This window comes from Coturnix japonica, chromosome 1 (assembly GCF_001577835.2).
Source record: "Coturnix japonica isolate 7356 chromosome 1, Coturnix japonica 2.1, whole genome shotgun sequence".
NCBI classification, from domain to species: domain Eukaryota; kingdom Metazoa; phylum Chordata; class Aves; order Galliformes; family Phasianidae; genus Coturnix; species Coturnix japonica.
The window spans coordinates 34940213-34957216 of record NC_029516.1 but is presented as its reverse complement, the minus strand read 5'-3'; the positions used below and the strand labels follow the sequence as shown (position 1 = coordinate 34957216).

General features: G+C 38.3%; 1 protein-coding gene across 1 annotated transcript in view; it reads right to left on the bottom strand.

The window, feature by feature from the left end:
- NAV3 (neuron navigator 3) overlaps positions 1-17004 on the bottom strand; it is a 492511-nt gene that overhangs the window by 360382 nt on the left and 115125 nt on the right. Inside the window, exon 2 of the mRNA XM_015857110.2 lies at positions 10810-11209. Coding sequence (XP_015712596.1) covers positions 10810-10881 — 72 coding nt within the window. The 5' untranslated portion in view covers positions 10882-11209. The remainder of the gene's footprint in view (positions 1-10809; positions 11210-17004) is intronic.

Below are 17004 nucleotides of genomic sequence, written 5' to 3'. Positions count from 1 at the left end.
AAAATGGAGTTTAACATACTCCAATTACATCTTCTTAATCAGTATCTCGTGACTGGAGTTAACAAGTACTTCTGAAAACATTAAATAGCAGCGATGGATTCATTTTTCCCCCCTAATGAGGTTTCAGTTGTTGCTTTCAAAAGAGAAGTCCTGCTACAGAAGACAACGAATAAATGAGACGAACTGAAGTGTATATAGTGAACATAGCGAACTGATACCCATATGGGAGAGTCTCTGATTTCCCTGGGCAGCTGTCAGAGCAATTGTCAGTCTCAAAACCAAGGGAAGAAAACAAAAATTATAATAAGAAACCCTCCCCCACACCAAACGTTATATTGCATAGCTTTCCTTTAACCTCTCCTAAAATCCTGCTGTTAGCCAAGCAATCAGCACAGCCTGAGCTGTGTAAATTTAATGGTTTAAACCTGTGACCGAACCTACCTTGGTAAAAAAAAGTAACTCCTGGAGAGTATAACTTCCAGTCCGTGATGCCAGCTGTTCCACTATCAAATGGCTACTCCGCCTTCCTTTCTAGCTGTACCATGAACTGACATATCAAGATAACACGAGATTTTTGGCAGATCAAATTTTCAGTTATTAGACATACACTGTGGATGACTTTGTCTTAATCACCTTGTCGATCTAAACAGATAAGTACATGGCAAGGAAAAGGCTAACTACTGTTAAAGGTATTTTGCCACTGGTTTTATACTTAATTGTTTTTAGCAACACCAACAAAGAAGTGAATAAAAGAAAAGGAGGTGGGAGCAAAGGAGATGGCATTCTCTATTTTTGCTTATGATGGGATAAAATCAACTCGGAGATCTCTATAATCACTCTTTGGCAGTTTTGAATTACAGATCCACTCAGGAATTTTGCTCTTGGGATCATCTTTGTTTATAATATAATGTTTACATTCCATTTTAGCTTATTACCGCTGAGCATGGAGTAGCACAGAATAGCACAGTCCTTTTCTCCAATGGGTATCAATTAAACCTCGATGCAGTGTTAACTCCTTAACAGACAGCTTTGACTTAGGAGTGTTGTTTTGAAGGAACATTTAATTCTTTGGTATAAGTAATGCGATTCTGCAAATGAGCTTGCATTACTGGTACATTTTTTAAGTGATCTCCTTTGGATTTTAAGCCAGAAAAGATCTTTCACAGCAGAACTCCAGAGCACATTGTTATCAGCTCCATCTGCTTTCAAAGAAGAACAAAATACCAGCTGTCCAGAGTGACAAAGAAAAACATTTTGGCAAATTCTGTAATTTTATTCTATTATCTCTTTCTTCCATCTCCCTCGCTGATTCATTTAAATCTCTTCCTCTCATATGATTTAAGTGATCATTTGGAAATGGAACAAGTAACCGGTGCTGTGGGAATCAGTCATACGACAGTTAACAATGACAGCAAAGTGACTTCTAGTTCAGTTACCAACTAAATCCAGTGAAGTTAGAACACAAACCCCTGCTTAATGCACAGCTGGAGAGACTGCTAAAATTCTGAAATGGTGTTCAAATGACTACAGTGGAGAAAAACCAGAAAATTAGATGAAAATACAGATGTAATGCATTAACAGTCAAGGTATTATGGATTTTTGGAAAGCATGACAATAAGGCAAAGCCTGCAGAGCCCTTCCTTTAAGTACACAAACTTCTCCCTTCTCACATACACAAAGTACAACTTCCTTCTTCAGCGATGTGTAATTCTGTACAGACATTCTACCTGGAAAAAAAAAGGTGTATTCCACTACTGGGTACTAAACTCAAGAGTGAAATCAAGGGGAACAACCAGAATACTTTAAGATCTTCAAGCCAGACATAGTCTTTTTGTTCTGGTTTCATACAACATAAGCACAGCTCTGTTCTGATTCATGACTGAGAATCCTCTCCTCTGCCACAATGCAGATAAATAGCTTTAAATGCAGTGCATTTATTTTAAATACTAGCAAGGCCTTCAATATGAGGATCTTAATGCTCTGAGAAAAATCAATGGTCAATGATTCAGATCTTTTAATTTTACAGATGGGTAAAACTGAGTTTAAGCAACTTCCCTGAGGGCAAGAAGAATATTGACAAAGCTGAAGGAGAAACAGATCTTTAGCCTTTCTGCCTCCAGCTTTACTCACATCATCCTTCCTAAAGTGATACAGCAGCAACAGGAATATACCAATAGTCATAAATGTATTATTAATAAGCCATTGCTAGAGATGGTTTTTCACAAAGCAGCAATAGTTTTTCTGCTCCAAAACCAGCAGATTCTGGCAAACAATTTTCCAGTAATTTGGCTTCAATGTTAATCTGCTACCTCAGAGATAAAATGACAGTTCTGTATGGCAATTTATGTTTGAGTCAGCATATTTAAAAAGACAAAAAGAAAAAGACATCACCACTGAGAAGTCAGTATGTACCTCCATCACCACACATCAGGAAAGTAGGAAATCCCTTCACAATATCAGAGCACACATCGCTGGTACCACACATATTAGTGTTTCATGGCTACTCAGAGTTCTAGAGGTTATTACATTGAATCACTGCACATTTCTGTACTGTACTCTCCTTTGTTTCTCATTTCTGATGCTAACAACAAACACAAAGTCATCTGACCTCTGCAACTGAGCCAAAAAGAACATCTGGAAGTTAGCCCTTATGAACAACAAATCATGGACATGGTGTTTATACCCAGCAATTAAACAAATAAATTATTGGCAGCTTCCCTCTTGTCCTGTTTTACTGGTAAAATCAGTTCAACCATAATGAAGACTAATCACACTTTCTGCTCAGACTTACCATGCAGCTTACTGCCATCACTTCATGTATTCAGAGAAAGAGATTTCCTAACACTGTTCCCTATCAGTAAGGTAAAGGAGGAACTGTCAGTATCATAAGGTTGTCTTTTTAGTGGAACTAAGAACAACTTTTCCCAGTTAAAAAGAGATGGCTCCAGTCCTAAGTACTGCACACCTTCAATTGTGCACAACGGATTACAAAGACTATGAACTAAGGGTATTATTTTCCAGAAAAATCAAGAAACAGATGGAATATAACAGGAACAAAACATCTTAATGTGCATTTATGCTGTAAATTGTCACAGAATAACAGAAGCACAGAATAGCCTGGGTTGGAAGGGACCTCAAGGATCATGAAGCTCCAAACCCCCTGCCACAGGCGGGGCCACCAATCTCCCCAATTAATACTAGACCAGGCTGCCCAGGGCCCCATCCAACCTGGCCTTGAACACCTCCAGGGATGTGGCATCCACAACCTCTCTGGGCAGCCTGTGCCAGCACCTCACCACTCTCTTGGTTAAGAAATTCCTTCTGACATCCAACTTAAATCCTCCCTCCCTCAATTCAAAACCATTTCCCCTTGTCCTGCTGTTAGGTACCCTTTCAAAGAGTTGACTCCCCTCCTCACATCTTTACGTGCAAGCATCTGCTCAAAATACTTACATGTATCTGTGCACACATGGACATTCATACAGATCTCTCTATGTGTGGAGATACATACTGAAAAGAGGATTAACTTGAGCAAGGGAGAAGGAAAACAAAAACAAACAGATAGAGGAAAAGCCATGTGACAGCGATAGAAGGAAGATGACAGGTAAGGAAAATACACCTGACAGGAAGGAGAAAACAATAGCAGCAGCAACAACAGAAGGAAAGAAGGAACAGACAATAAATAAATAAATAAATATCAAGAGCCCAACCTTTAAAGACAGCCTGCTGACTCGCATTTCAACCACAGGTTTATTTTTCCTTCAAGAACAATACATTTTGAACTGGAACAGCAGCTGCTCTGTGATGTACCTTCAGGTAAAGCCCTGGATGCCAAGGGCTGTCCTGCTGCCTGGGTTCAGGCACTCAAGTGAAAGTGCTGTTAAAGGAAATAGCTGTGGCTGATGCTGATGATTCTAGAAGATGTCAAGAAATTTTATAGTTTAAAAAAAAAAAGTATGGGTTTTCCATGCAGCATTGCTTACTGAAACAAAGATTTACTGCACCTAAACATACCATCAAAAATAGGTAACATTCTGAGATTCAGTATACTAACACGGGTGTATCCTGAAAGTTCATCTTTGTGTTGGAGGGATGGCTTTGTTGTTTTCCCCTTCCCTCAAACCAGAGCTGGCAAGTAGATGAAATATACTGGTATGAAAGAAACTCCACAGCTCCACCTGCTTTTTCTTCTCTCAATCTTAGTTTGTGTGTATACATGCAATTATACTCAAGGATCCTCATGGCTATACTTGTGTTTGCTGTGAACAAACAGCAGGGGGAAAAAAAGAGGAATTTTGTACTGAAAAGAAAATCCCACGTGCAAAGTTCTTTCCTACTTTTGCATTCTTTTGTACTCTGGCACTGGACAACAGCTACTACCTCTACCTGAGTATTGAAAAACAAAAGCAAAGCACTTCCCAGCAGTATCCTGTTATTGAGATGCAGCAGGTATGCACTCTTATGCTTAACTTTTAGGTATAACAAATTATAGTCTTCCATTTGGCAACAATATTGTGACTCAAAGAGAGCCTTGAGAATGTGTCTTTACCCTAAGTCTGCACGTTGCTTCCTTCCACGTGCATTTCTTACAGCAAACATTCAAAAATACTAAAAGACTCATTTGTAGAAACTAGGCTTTAAACATGTCTGTGCATCTTTTTTTCATTTGAACCAAACTCTGTCAATTCTTTCTTACTCTCTCATAGGGTGAATTCACATACTGTATCCAGGAAAACAAGATCTACTTTAATGCAGGACTGCTGGTAATCACTCCATGATTCCATCAGATGTTCCTGTACAGAAGCTAAAACACACAATCCCAGATATAGATGTCCTCTCATATGTTGCTTAAGGCCAGACCTATCTAGAATGAGTTTAAAAGGCTATTACAACTCTGCTTTACAAGCAGGCCCACAACTGTCTCTCAAGAGACTTCTTGCTTTAACACATATATATCAGTCTTAAAAAAAATCTTTATATCCCTCCTGCAAAGGTACATTGCAGTGCATTTCCACACTGGCTTATTTCTTCGTACACAGCAGCAGAAGATGCCTCTCTTTACAGTGTCAATAACTGTAGCTCCAGGGGAATTAAAGAAGAAAGTAAGTGAGACTGCCATCCATGACACAGAGATTCCACAGTACCCACAATGCTTTATTTCTGCTGTTAGAATGCTGTTAGAATCCTTGACCTGAGTTTGGGATTCAATTAAAATCTCAAGAAACAGCACAGAACGATTTCAATAAAATAGCCAAACAAACAAGGTAACAACCACCACCACTTTTTCTGTACAGTTCTACCAGTCTTTAAACACAAAAGCACCTTTTATTAATACAGAAGTGGAACAATAATTAAAGTTACTAAAAAATAAGGGGACAGCGGAGGTAGGAAAGCAGGACAGTGTTGCTAACTATGTCAGCAACAAAATCGTTTCCTAATTGTAGCATACCTCAAAGGGCAATAGCTTCCCATACATGGTAATGGAGGGTCAATATTATTCAGTAATACTTCTTAAAGAATGGAAAAAAGAGAGCCATGTGAAAGTTTTCCTCCACTCATAGCAGAAAGCCTACAGGACAGCAAAGAATTGTATCACTTCTGGGGAAAAAAAATTATTCATAGCCAACACAAACAAAACCCCACCTTCTTCTCACTCTACTCTGCAGCGTGTATCACAAATGATGCTGCAGCATACATGCAAAATAGTATTCATTTCAGCTATCTGATTACGCAAAAATATGTCAGAATAAAACAACTGCAAAGCAGCTGAGCTTCTTCCAGTCACACAGTGATGATGTCCTGGTACAGCTTCTACCTGGTATTCCTGAATGAGTCTTATTCAGTTAGCAGGCAAGATGACACTGAGCAGAAAGAACCAGCTAAGAAACCAAGACATACTACTGAAATATACAACACAGACAGCATCTTTTCATGAAAACAATGAATCGACCAGTATTTAATATTTCAGCTATTTTGGTGCAGCACTGAGTCAAAATATTGCTCTGTAATTGACACTTCATTGCATGTAATCAGTTAGGAAAGACAAAGAAGAGGGGGGGACGGAAAAAAGCATAATAAAGAAGTGGGTACTCTCATATTTGCATCGTGGTTCTCTAATAAGAGAAACAAAAATTGTAAGCAAGAATTCACTTTAAGAAATATTAAATATCAGTTCCATATTCCATAAAATGATATTTAATACCATCTATTGAGCCTATAAAGATTGCAAATTGGAACAGCTGCACTAGCAGAGCGCATTGAACAATTTCAGAGAGTGGGATATAGAGACTAAGGAGTCAGGTGGTGGGGCCCTGGGGAGGTTTGACAGTGAGGGAAGTAATTCAAGTCTTTCTTGCATAAATTTTGAAACAGAACACTCCTGGCGTATGGAGGGAGACAGTTTAAGGGAAAGAGGAATGTAATATGTGACAGCTTCAGGAAAGAATTTGGAGAGCAATTGCAGTTATTCCCACAGCTAATTTCTCCTTATCTGTTTGATGGGTTCTTCCCATTTCTGCCGAATTCAGAAGTATTAAAGAAGAAACAACAATAAACCAATAACAGAACAATTTTCTCCTCCCAACCACGAAGACGTCTCCCCATCCGCTCACTCTGCTATTTTTGGTGAAAAGCCTGAATATATAACCTGAAAAATAAAACCTGCCAGCTGTTGTGAGATAAGGGATAACAGTGAACATTGAGCTTAATGATTCTCTGACTCCTCAACAGATCTTCAAACCTCCAGTTGTTTGCAAAGCATTTCTTGACAGAGACACAGATGAGCAGGTGGACAAAACAAAACAAAAAAACATACACATATGTATATATGTATATATGTGAGAGGGACTGGTGAGAGGGGAGGGGAAGGAAAACTCAGAGCTGCCTTGGAGACAGAAGTAAAATCAGGATGGAAGAAGTCAACTTTTCAGGGAGAGAACAAGCAACACCATCCAGATCCTGGCTTGTCACAATAGCAACAAACGTGGCCCATCCAATACTTAATGCCATTACTGTTTAAAAAAAGGCTGTTGGCTGACTACAACTTCACTAATAAACTAAGAATGGAAACATACAATTGGGGAGTACAGATAAAGCAGTATGAGCACGTTTGCAAGAACATATAGTGTTCCTGGCCCAAATGTCTCGTGATGATTGACAGATTTTCCTGAAATAATCCATATGCTTAATATTGACTACAATGAAGTAGGCAGAGAATGGAGGAATAGTTCTGATTCCTCCCATTTCACTGGGTTGCTGCCCTTTTAAAACCCTTTTCTCCTGATTTGATTTTTAAAGAATTCCATATCAAGACAGCCTGATGATTCTGATGCTGGACTCCTATTTTACCTTAATAGCAAAAAGCTAACTGATTATTGGCCATTTAGTTAATCTTCAAAGGGAGATAAGCTGCGCTGTGCACACATTCAGTCCACAACATCCAATGGTAGTCAAGTACTGTTTGGTATTCCTGCTTTTTTAATTACATTTAATTACTACCCAATATTACAGTCACGGTGCCTATTAAAAACCCTCTGAGCTCAGTGGCTCATCAGCCTCCAGAAAGACTAACAGACATAGTGTGTTTTGTTCTGAAAGTAACTGAGATCCTTACACTTTCTCATATTTAACATTCAGATGCATTCAGATGGTAATGATGAAGCATTAAACTTCCTTTCTTCACTGTATTCTGCATGGTAGATTTCAAATCAAGAAACACATCATGTGGTACGAGTTAGGACAGAGACCCAGCGGGTTTGTCTTCCTCTCAAACAGCCTAGACAATGCAGAGCAACAGAAAGCAGCAAATTTGTTAGCCCACAAAGCAGATGTGCCAAATCTTTGAGACATGGTGAACTATTGTTAGTGGGAACCATTTTGTGCATTACTGTTGTTCTGAAGCAATTTTACAAGTTTACGCAAGGTCAAGTAGATAAACAATACTCGAGGGTATTCTAATCCATGTTATTTGCCTACGTGTTGCCTCACGTGCACCCATACACTTGAGGTGAAGCGCTCTCAGGCTCCAGACTTTAACAAGGCCGCAGCTGCAGCATCATTCAAAGGCTCAGCTTTGCCTGCCTGCAGCCAGCAGGTGCTCTTCCAAGATACTGAGTAGCCCGGATGGTCTGTCAAAGAAATGCCCAGAATGGCACTTCCTTTTGGGAGAAAAACATTAAAATTAAAGAAATAGCCAGATAAATCTGGATATGTATCTTATAGGTTTGGCTGGCATAAACTATGTATGTGACCAACAGATAACAAATTTTTCCATCGATTTTGAAAACAGAATAATCCCATTAGACGATAAATTAATCAGTGTTTTCTGGGTTTTCAAATGGTTATTTACAGCAAGTTTCTCATTGAAACCTGTTATTCAGACTAGTAGTTCATAACTCCCTGTGCCATTTACTGTGAACTGAAATCATGAATCTGCATACTGCCATACATGGTAATAAATGTATTTGCTACTTAGCAGCTTTCGTGTCCCAAAGCTCTGAGTATTTCCACACTTTTAAAATAGGAAATTACAGTGCACTAAATGAATGAGGAATAGATGCAGAAGCACAGCATTTAACCTGAAATGTCCATACAGATGAAGCTGCATGTCAGGCACTTTCAGCATGGTGCATGGGGAAGGGGAGAGCCACATTTTGGACAGAGATACTATGGCCGCATGGGCCTCAAGCAGTGGTGATGGACATCCCAAATCTGTCCATTCCAACTCATTTCCTGAATCTTCCCTCCCAGCTAGAAAAATCTGCAAATGGAAATGCAATGTCTGTGTTCCATAGGAAATCAAATTAACTGATTACAATGATCTTCCTGAAATCTTCTTCTAAGAACTGCCTCCTGTTGGCCTGTTTCCTTTCTTTCCCCAACACTTCAGGCACAGAAACTGGACTACTGCTTCCATGCAGACAATAAAGTCTCTCATTTTGTTTTGTATATGAGGTCAAAAAACTGAGTCAAAAAGCTGAGGAGTCCAGCTGGGTATACCTGCCAGGCTTACAAAGGCAAGCAGCATATTGATGGATATCAGTAAAATATCATAATGGCTTGGAGTCACAGAAAGACTGAGGAGCTTGATAGTTCTGCAACCATGAAATTACTATGCACCTATTTAAAATGCAAATGATAGCATTTGATGTGCTTTGAGAGAAGGCGTATACCTGAGCACCCTATAAGCATTACAATTCATACATTAGCAAAATGAAAACATTATAAATGTGGTTCTCTAGGCCCAAATACAGACATAAAGAAAGCAACTATATAGTTCATACCATCCTTTGAAATTATTAGAATAGCTAAATGCCAAAGTCTACTCTGCATTTTTAAAATCACCTTGTTAGTTTATAACTTTAATTATGCAAAAAGAATGTTTCTGCATTTTGTTCTTCTCTGTTAAATTCCCCATGCAAAAGCATTCCAATGGCAACACATAGTGCAGCAACATGGCAGTTAAATCTTAACAGAATACAGCATTTTTGTTTTATTAATGAAAATGCAAGATCTCTTAAGAGATTCAGTTCAACTTCTGCTCGACCCAGGCACAGCACCAACACAGCATCTATTTCTGACAGTCAGCCGGTATTTTCCAAAATTATCCATTTTTATTTCACTTATTTCTGCCTAATGTATTTCTAAACACCCCTTGCATCTAATGCCATGTAAAAACCAGTCAAATTACTATCACTACTTGTATACAGTCTTATTTTAATAACATGTAATGTCCCATTAAAAACAGAAGAAAAAAAGAAGAAAAAGAAAAGCAGCACAGCAAAGGTATGAAATTTCTAGTTAGGTTTCCTGTATGTAATGAAAAATAACCAGACTTCTGCTTGTTATCATAAAATTCAGTTCTTCAGCACAGACTCTGCCACAAGACCAAAGATTTTTAGCAGTTGCAGAGTCTTTAGTGATAATTTTGTAGTTTAATGGCTGGGTAAAATATCCTCCAGTTCACTCAAAGACAAATTTGACCTCAAGGTGTAACAGAACCTCTTTGAAACAATCTTTCTACTCCTAAGCAATCTGAAGAGTCAGTATCTATCTGCTAAATCCCCTTTGAGAAGAAAAAACAAAAAAGGGGGAGAGGAAAAGAGAATTGTCACCTTCGAGCATACTCAATTCCATATCAGATAATAATGGCTCAGAAAACAGTTCAGCGGATGTTGAGATTAACCCTAACATTTCTCAGCTTTTCTTTCATGCAGTAAAAGGGTGGGAATTAGGACTTGGAGAAAGTCCCATGCTCTAAGCCAGCTATCTTCTGTTTTCTCTATCTTTTCCATTACAAAGATCCTGCTCATGTCTGAACATAACTTCTCAATATCACATCGCATGTGTTATCGTGGTGCATTTCCAGCAATTCTGTGCACTTCAGAATGTGACTTCAAAATCAGCTGTGACTGAATAATTCAGGTTAATACATACAAATTTCAGAGGTACAAAACCAAATGGAAGTGGGATGTAGGAAAGAATTTTCCATAGTGTGGAAATGTGAATTTACATGTGCTAATTGCCTTGGTTACCGAAGAATGAAACTTGAATAGCAACAATTAATTATCACAAAACCAAATTATATAGAACTATTGGTAGGGAGCTGTTGACACAAATTACCAGGCAAACAGGCAGTATTAGAAACAAAATTAGCAGACAATGAAAAAACACAGTCCCTCACAGTAGTTCATGCTGGTTGAACGATGGCAGACTACCTTTTCAATGAAAGCATGCTGATTTTCAGTTTTAACATTGAAAGAGTTGGCATTCCATTAAAACATAATTAAGTACACATTAAAATAGCCTTACCTTTTTTTGATCTTCTAGTTTGTGACTTACTGGATTCCTTCCATGTTTGTTCATCTCTGAAGATAAATCCATCACATTCACTCCTTGCCCTCAAAACAAAATTGGTTCAGCAATGCAGCAAACTAATCCAAAAAACAGGGGCTACAAATGCACAGGCAGGGTGTTTTTTCCATCACACGTCATCTCTGGACATCAGTGATTTGTAGAAGTGCCTAAGAAATCCATTGAACGAGCTGAGGAAAACTTCACAGTTCACTCTTGGGACTTTCCAAATCACCATAGCGTTTTAAAAAGCCAATGCTTAAGAAGATAAATATTCTTCCACTACTATCCACAGCCGCTATCTGTGACTTTCTTTACAGGTTTCCATTGTATGTAAGGTTACATTCTGACTGTGAACCTGTTGAGGGGAAAAATAAAAAAGTATAAGGTTAATCTGCAATTTGCCATCACTTTTGTAGATGTCTGCCCTTCTCAGGTATGAGGGCTTTTTGTTTTTGTTTGCTTATTTGTTTTGTCATTTAACAATTAGTGTAGGCTGAATTTAAGAATGATCTCACTTGATCCCCTCCACACTGCAGATGGTATACAGAATATTCACTATGAAGAGAGCAAATTCCAATTGTGGACAAAAGAAACATTCAAAGAAAGAGAGAAGGAAACACTATTTGACTGAAGAAAGTATTGATGAAAATTTTACACCACTATAATCTGATGCTCACTCAGTTCCTTCAGAAAGCAATAAAGCAATATCCAGTATAAAACTGACAGAGTCAGACGTGGAAAATCTGCAGTCAAAATATTAAGTCCAAGACCATATGAAAAATAGTAGAACAAAAATAAAAATGAACAGAAAACCTCTCCCCCAAATTCTCTTTAAGGCTGTAATCAAGGGGGGAGGGTGAGGGAGGATGCCACTACAAATGAGATATGGCTGCCAGAAAGTTCTACTAGTAACAGTATGAGAAAGCACAGAAGTACCTTTTCTGTCACTTTTGACAGTAAAATCATAGAGTATTCATGCCTTTGGTGCATTTGAAATCCAATTGTTGAACTCGATTAAATGAGTAGATAAGGTCTACACAGAAATTAACTTGAATGCCAATTCAATTCATTTTAAATGCCATAAAGCTCACAATATGTCCTCACTATCGCATACAGAATAAGAAATGTGTAGACAGGGGATTGAATAATACACAATAGGTCATGTAATCCATCTATAATAAAAAGTCATTGAAAAGGTGATTTTCTCTTAACAAGGTAAATAAATCTAGTGCAGTCATTGCCAGTATTACTATCAGCTTAAACTGCTTTTTAATTGTACCTAAGTTGCATGTGTTACTCCGCTGTAACTGATTTATACTCAGGCCCAAAACTGTAAACTTGATGGCTGGACTCTGCTTCCAGACAAGGAAATCCACATTTAGGCACCTATGATTTTTCCCTCCAAGGTGCCTAAGTATGAGGTTAACAGCCAAGTCTGACAGCAGTTTCTAGGAGGATCTGAACCAATCTTATGTATTTGCAATGGAATTTGTATAATCACAGAATGGTTTGGGTTGGGTTGGAAGGGATCTTTAAGATCACCTGGTTCCAACCCCCTGCTATAGGCAGGGACACCTCCCTCTAGGACAGGTTGCTCCCAGCCCCATCCAGCCTGGCCTTGAATGCCTCCAGGGAAGGGAATCCATAACCTCACTTGGGAAACCTGTTACAATACCTCACCACCCTCACTGTAAAGATATGTAGTCTAAATCTAGCCTCTACCAGTTTAAAACCTTTCCCCATTTTCCATAATGTCAATATGCAGGAATATGAAACACAAGGTACCACTGCAGTCACCAATATATGGATTTATAACTGTCGCAGTTCTAGAGCACAGATAAGTCAAAGCCAAGCTGTTAAAAATGAGCAGTTTCTCTGGTTCATTGTATGGTCAGACTTAAATTATATTACTCCCCGTGCCTAGCAATTATGCTATACTAGGCAATTAAGCTATTCTGTGGAACTGTATCATGTTTTCAAGCCAAAGTTGGATAGAATGCAAATAACTTTGTTTGGACTGCCCTCATTACTTTTAGCATGCAAAGCACAGGATGGTAATTCTTCCTTATTCCATTCAGCATATTGTTCAGTGGTCTCCAGCCTTTTCAAAATAAACAGCTATAATGAAATGCTCTTGGATAGCAAGTTTTGTTGTGTTGTTCAGTTTTGTTTTTTATTATAAAATATCCAGGATCCTTGAAACCCTACAGACCACAAGCTAGATAGCATGGATCACATATCATCTACAAATACAGAATGCAAGAGGAATCAGAGTTTTCTAGTAATGCTGTTCCCTTAATAGACATGTAACAGTCATTCAGTAAGAACCTCTAATCATTTGCAAGTAGTCTTAATAAAACAGTCTGGCAGAGTAAGCATGTAGCACTGCAAACATGGGCCTAAAGCAAGCGAGTGAGCTACCTGAGCAAGGCACAGGCCTAGACTCATTAAAAAGCACAATAAAGGAAGTATTTTGCAGAAGTGTTTCTGACTGTGGGTTACTGAATTACTCCTCTTAGAAACACGCTATGTTAGGAACTCTGAGCGATTAAGCTTCTGGTTTAGGTACATCTATTATATGCTTTAATTCAGTTATATATAATTCAGATGAAACACGCCTGGGAAAACTTGTTTTACTTCACAATGAGCCGTATGTTATTCACAGATTACTGGGGAAATCCCGAGATAATTATCTGAGACACAGCCAGAGCTATTCCTTCTATATTCTTATTATCAACACAGGTAGTTCTTGAAAAGTTTAAATCAATTGGGCCTTCAGGTGTATTAAAAATCCCTGACTTGCTGAAGTGAGTTCTGATTGCTACTTAGTAGGTCACGCACCGCAAAACTGCTCTGTTGTAATCATTACTGGCAAGGATGGATACTGAAGCCACCAGAGATAATTCCTTTTCCATGATATTACTATAATCCCTACATGGATGTACTGAAATTTTGCCATGCCATTAAATCTGCATTGCAGTGAACTTGAGCCACGTCCAGGTATGAGATTGTGGCTATAATTAATGTTTTCTCTATTTTCCTTGTTTGTGTATAGAATAAGTGTTATCAACTGCATTGATTAGGATTTATCTTTAAAAGCATTCGAGAGTTATGCTTTTATTAAAGCATTTCTAGAAATATTGATATAGAAATTATTGTCTGGGTATTCTAACTAAAAGGGCCACAGGCATTTTAGAGGTAAGATGTATCCATTTTCTCTGTTAATAACTTGTTATCAAATAGCTTACACACAGCTATTAATGTTGCTGGTGCTCAATGAACATGCTGTGCATTGGTTTGCTTCTGGTTTTTGAGGGTTTTTGTTTGTATCATTTTTCTTGTTCCTTTCTAGCCAGAAAATGAACTGGGGTCTTGATGAGCAGCAATGCTATTTAGAGAAGCACAGAGATTGTATTAGAAGTGGGGAGTCTTCAGGTTAAGCAGTAGACATAGATGAACAACCATAATGGAAATCCTAAGTGAAGTTTATGTGAGCATCCCATTTGCAAGTTGAGAGAGGCTGCAGCAAAGAGATGTGTGTCCACTCATCATACTCAGGATCTGTTGCTTAAATTCAAAAGTCAAAGGCTGGGACAGAGCTGAAATCAAATGTTTTATCTGTCAATATCTTTGAAACATGACAGTAGGTAATTCAGGTGCAAAAGCAAATGTCAGCTTTAAATCTCAGTACAGAGCTAGAGGGAATGCAAGATGTGAGACAGGCACAGTTTCTGCCCATTAGCATTGGCAGCCTGGCAGAAGGGCTGGGAGCACACAAGTCAGAGTGTTATGATTCTGTTACTCCCACGAGATGAGCACAACCTTAAGTACAAAGTCCTCTGCACCGGTGTCCTCCATCCTGATCTTTAAGGCTATGGGTACAAAATGATGCAAAGATCTGTAAAAGTCTGCACTATAGACATGCACCTCAGGTTCACCAGAGATGTAACTTCCATCCTTGACATGCTTCTATGAAACACCTAGGTAACATGGCATCTAAATACGGCCCTATTAATAACAGTAGCTTCACAGCTACTATAATGAAAGCATTTTAATGTTCTTGTTGGGCTTTTCCCAAAAGGAGAAAGAATTTAGGAACTCTGTATGGGCCTAAACAAGCATAGAGATCAGGCACACAAAGAGTTATCACGTGACAACGATTATGTTGATTCTTGGAGAATCTGAGAACAATGCCAAAGAACCCTGCATTTAGCCAGCATTCAGAATGAAAAGCCAGTATCTGTTCTCTGTAAACACGAACGATAAAAGTGCCATGGAAAGGCTTGTCTGCACCAGATAAAAGCCGTCTAGAAAGGCAGCTGGTGAGCCAAAAACAATCTCTCTAAGCATCGAGGCCTGCCTACAAATTTATTTTTTTCTGATACAAAATTACTTCTGGTTCCAATAGCAGTAAAACCGGTCCAAATATACTGATTCATGGCAGTACAAAAAGCCATACTGTATGCAGCCCTTCCCAATCAATGCAATCCTGTTCACTCAGATGAAAAGCAACCACATAAGGACAAGTCCAGAGATGATACTTAACTGTTCTGTAAAGGAAGAAGCTCATTACTTCTACTTCAGACTGACTGCATGAGTTAATACAGGTTCAGATAGCAATTCAGATAGTAAAGTGAAATAAATAAATAGATAGATAGATAGATAGATAGATAATATCCTTTAGTGATATCTTGAGACATTACAGGTTCCAATATTCCCAAGAACCTTTGCTATAAATTATACTTCTCTTAACTGCCTTGTTTTTGCACACAACAGCTTCAGATTCATTCCAGAATGGAGTTGGCTTGTATTTGATAAAAGTTTCGTAACAATAGTCAAATTAGTTTATTTTGGATTTCTCAAATCTTTTTTATTTGTTATAGCAAACTCCATCAAGCAGTATTAAAGCTATGCAGACAAGTTAGAGCTGCTGTTATGTATGAATTTTGTTTCAGATTTGGAATCAGTACTAGACAGGAATTTCTTATCCCTACCATCAACCAATTATTTGGCCACTGACCATCAGAGTTAAAGAGACACAAGGCAATATTTGAGATTCTGCTCCAGTTTTTATGATCTCCTATAGATTTCACAGAATCATAGAATTACGCAGGTTGGAAAAGACCTTGAAGATCATTAAGTCCAACCGTAGCCGAACCATAGTACCCTAACTCTAACAACCCTCTGCTAAATCATATCCCTGAGCACCACATCCAAATGGCTCTTAAACACATCCAGGAATGGCGACTCAATCACCTCCCTGGGGAGCCTATTCCAGTAGGCTTTCCCATTTCATGGGAGATGACACTTTGTTATATGTGCAGTACTCTACCAGAATACATGACTGAACATCAGACCTGAATAAAATTTGGTTATCCTATCAAGCACTGTCCTGATGCTAAAATAACCATTTTGTGTGATATATAAATCATCTACACTTCGGTGTGCATCTTACAGCACTTTAGTAGAGGTGCTGCACTAGCCACATTCCAAATAAAAGTTATTTCAACAACTTACGTATACTGGCTATATTTAGTGGGATATTTCTGCATTTAAATGCAATTTAAACCAAAATTACATACAATAGCATACATATATGCATTTCCTCACAGAAAGAGAATGTTTCAGTGAATGAAATAGAAAAATCTGAGATTCACGAGAAAGGCTAATAGAAAATAGAAGGGCCTGCAGACCTTTGAAATTTCATTTCTTAGGGAGAGATTACACCTTCCTTTCTGTTGCTTTTAGATTTTAACTTCTATGCTGAAAGAAGATGCAGAAGGTGTGTGCATGATCAGTGGCCATTCTCCTGAGACTTCCAGTCATCTCTAGCTATGTTGCTAAGACACCAGAAATCCCAGGTAATTTACTAAACATTTATTTTTACTCACTTTACAAAGTTTACAGGAAGAAAAAGGCAGTCTGCTTTGGGAAATACCTAGATAGGTGGTAGGTTTATGGATACCAACACATCTGGTATTTCTTGATACTTCACACTCCTCAAAACTTTGCTACCATTCCATGAATGGCAACGTTGTCCAACAGGAAGTGTGTTCTCTCTCATTCTTAGGTCACAAGTAAAATAAAAAAAATGGGAGAAGAGACTAAAGATTCATATATATTCATGTTCTGAGCAATTTATATACTCAT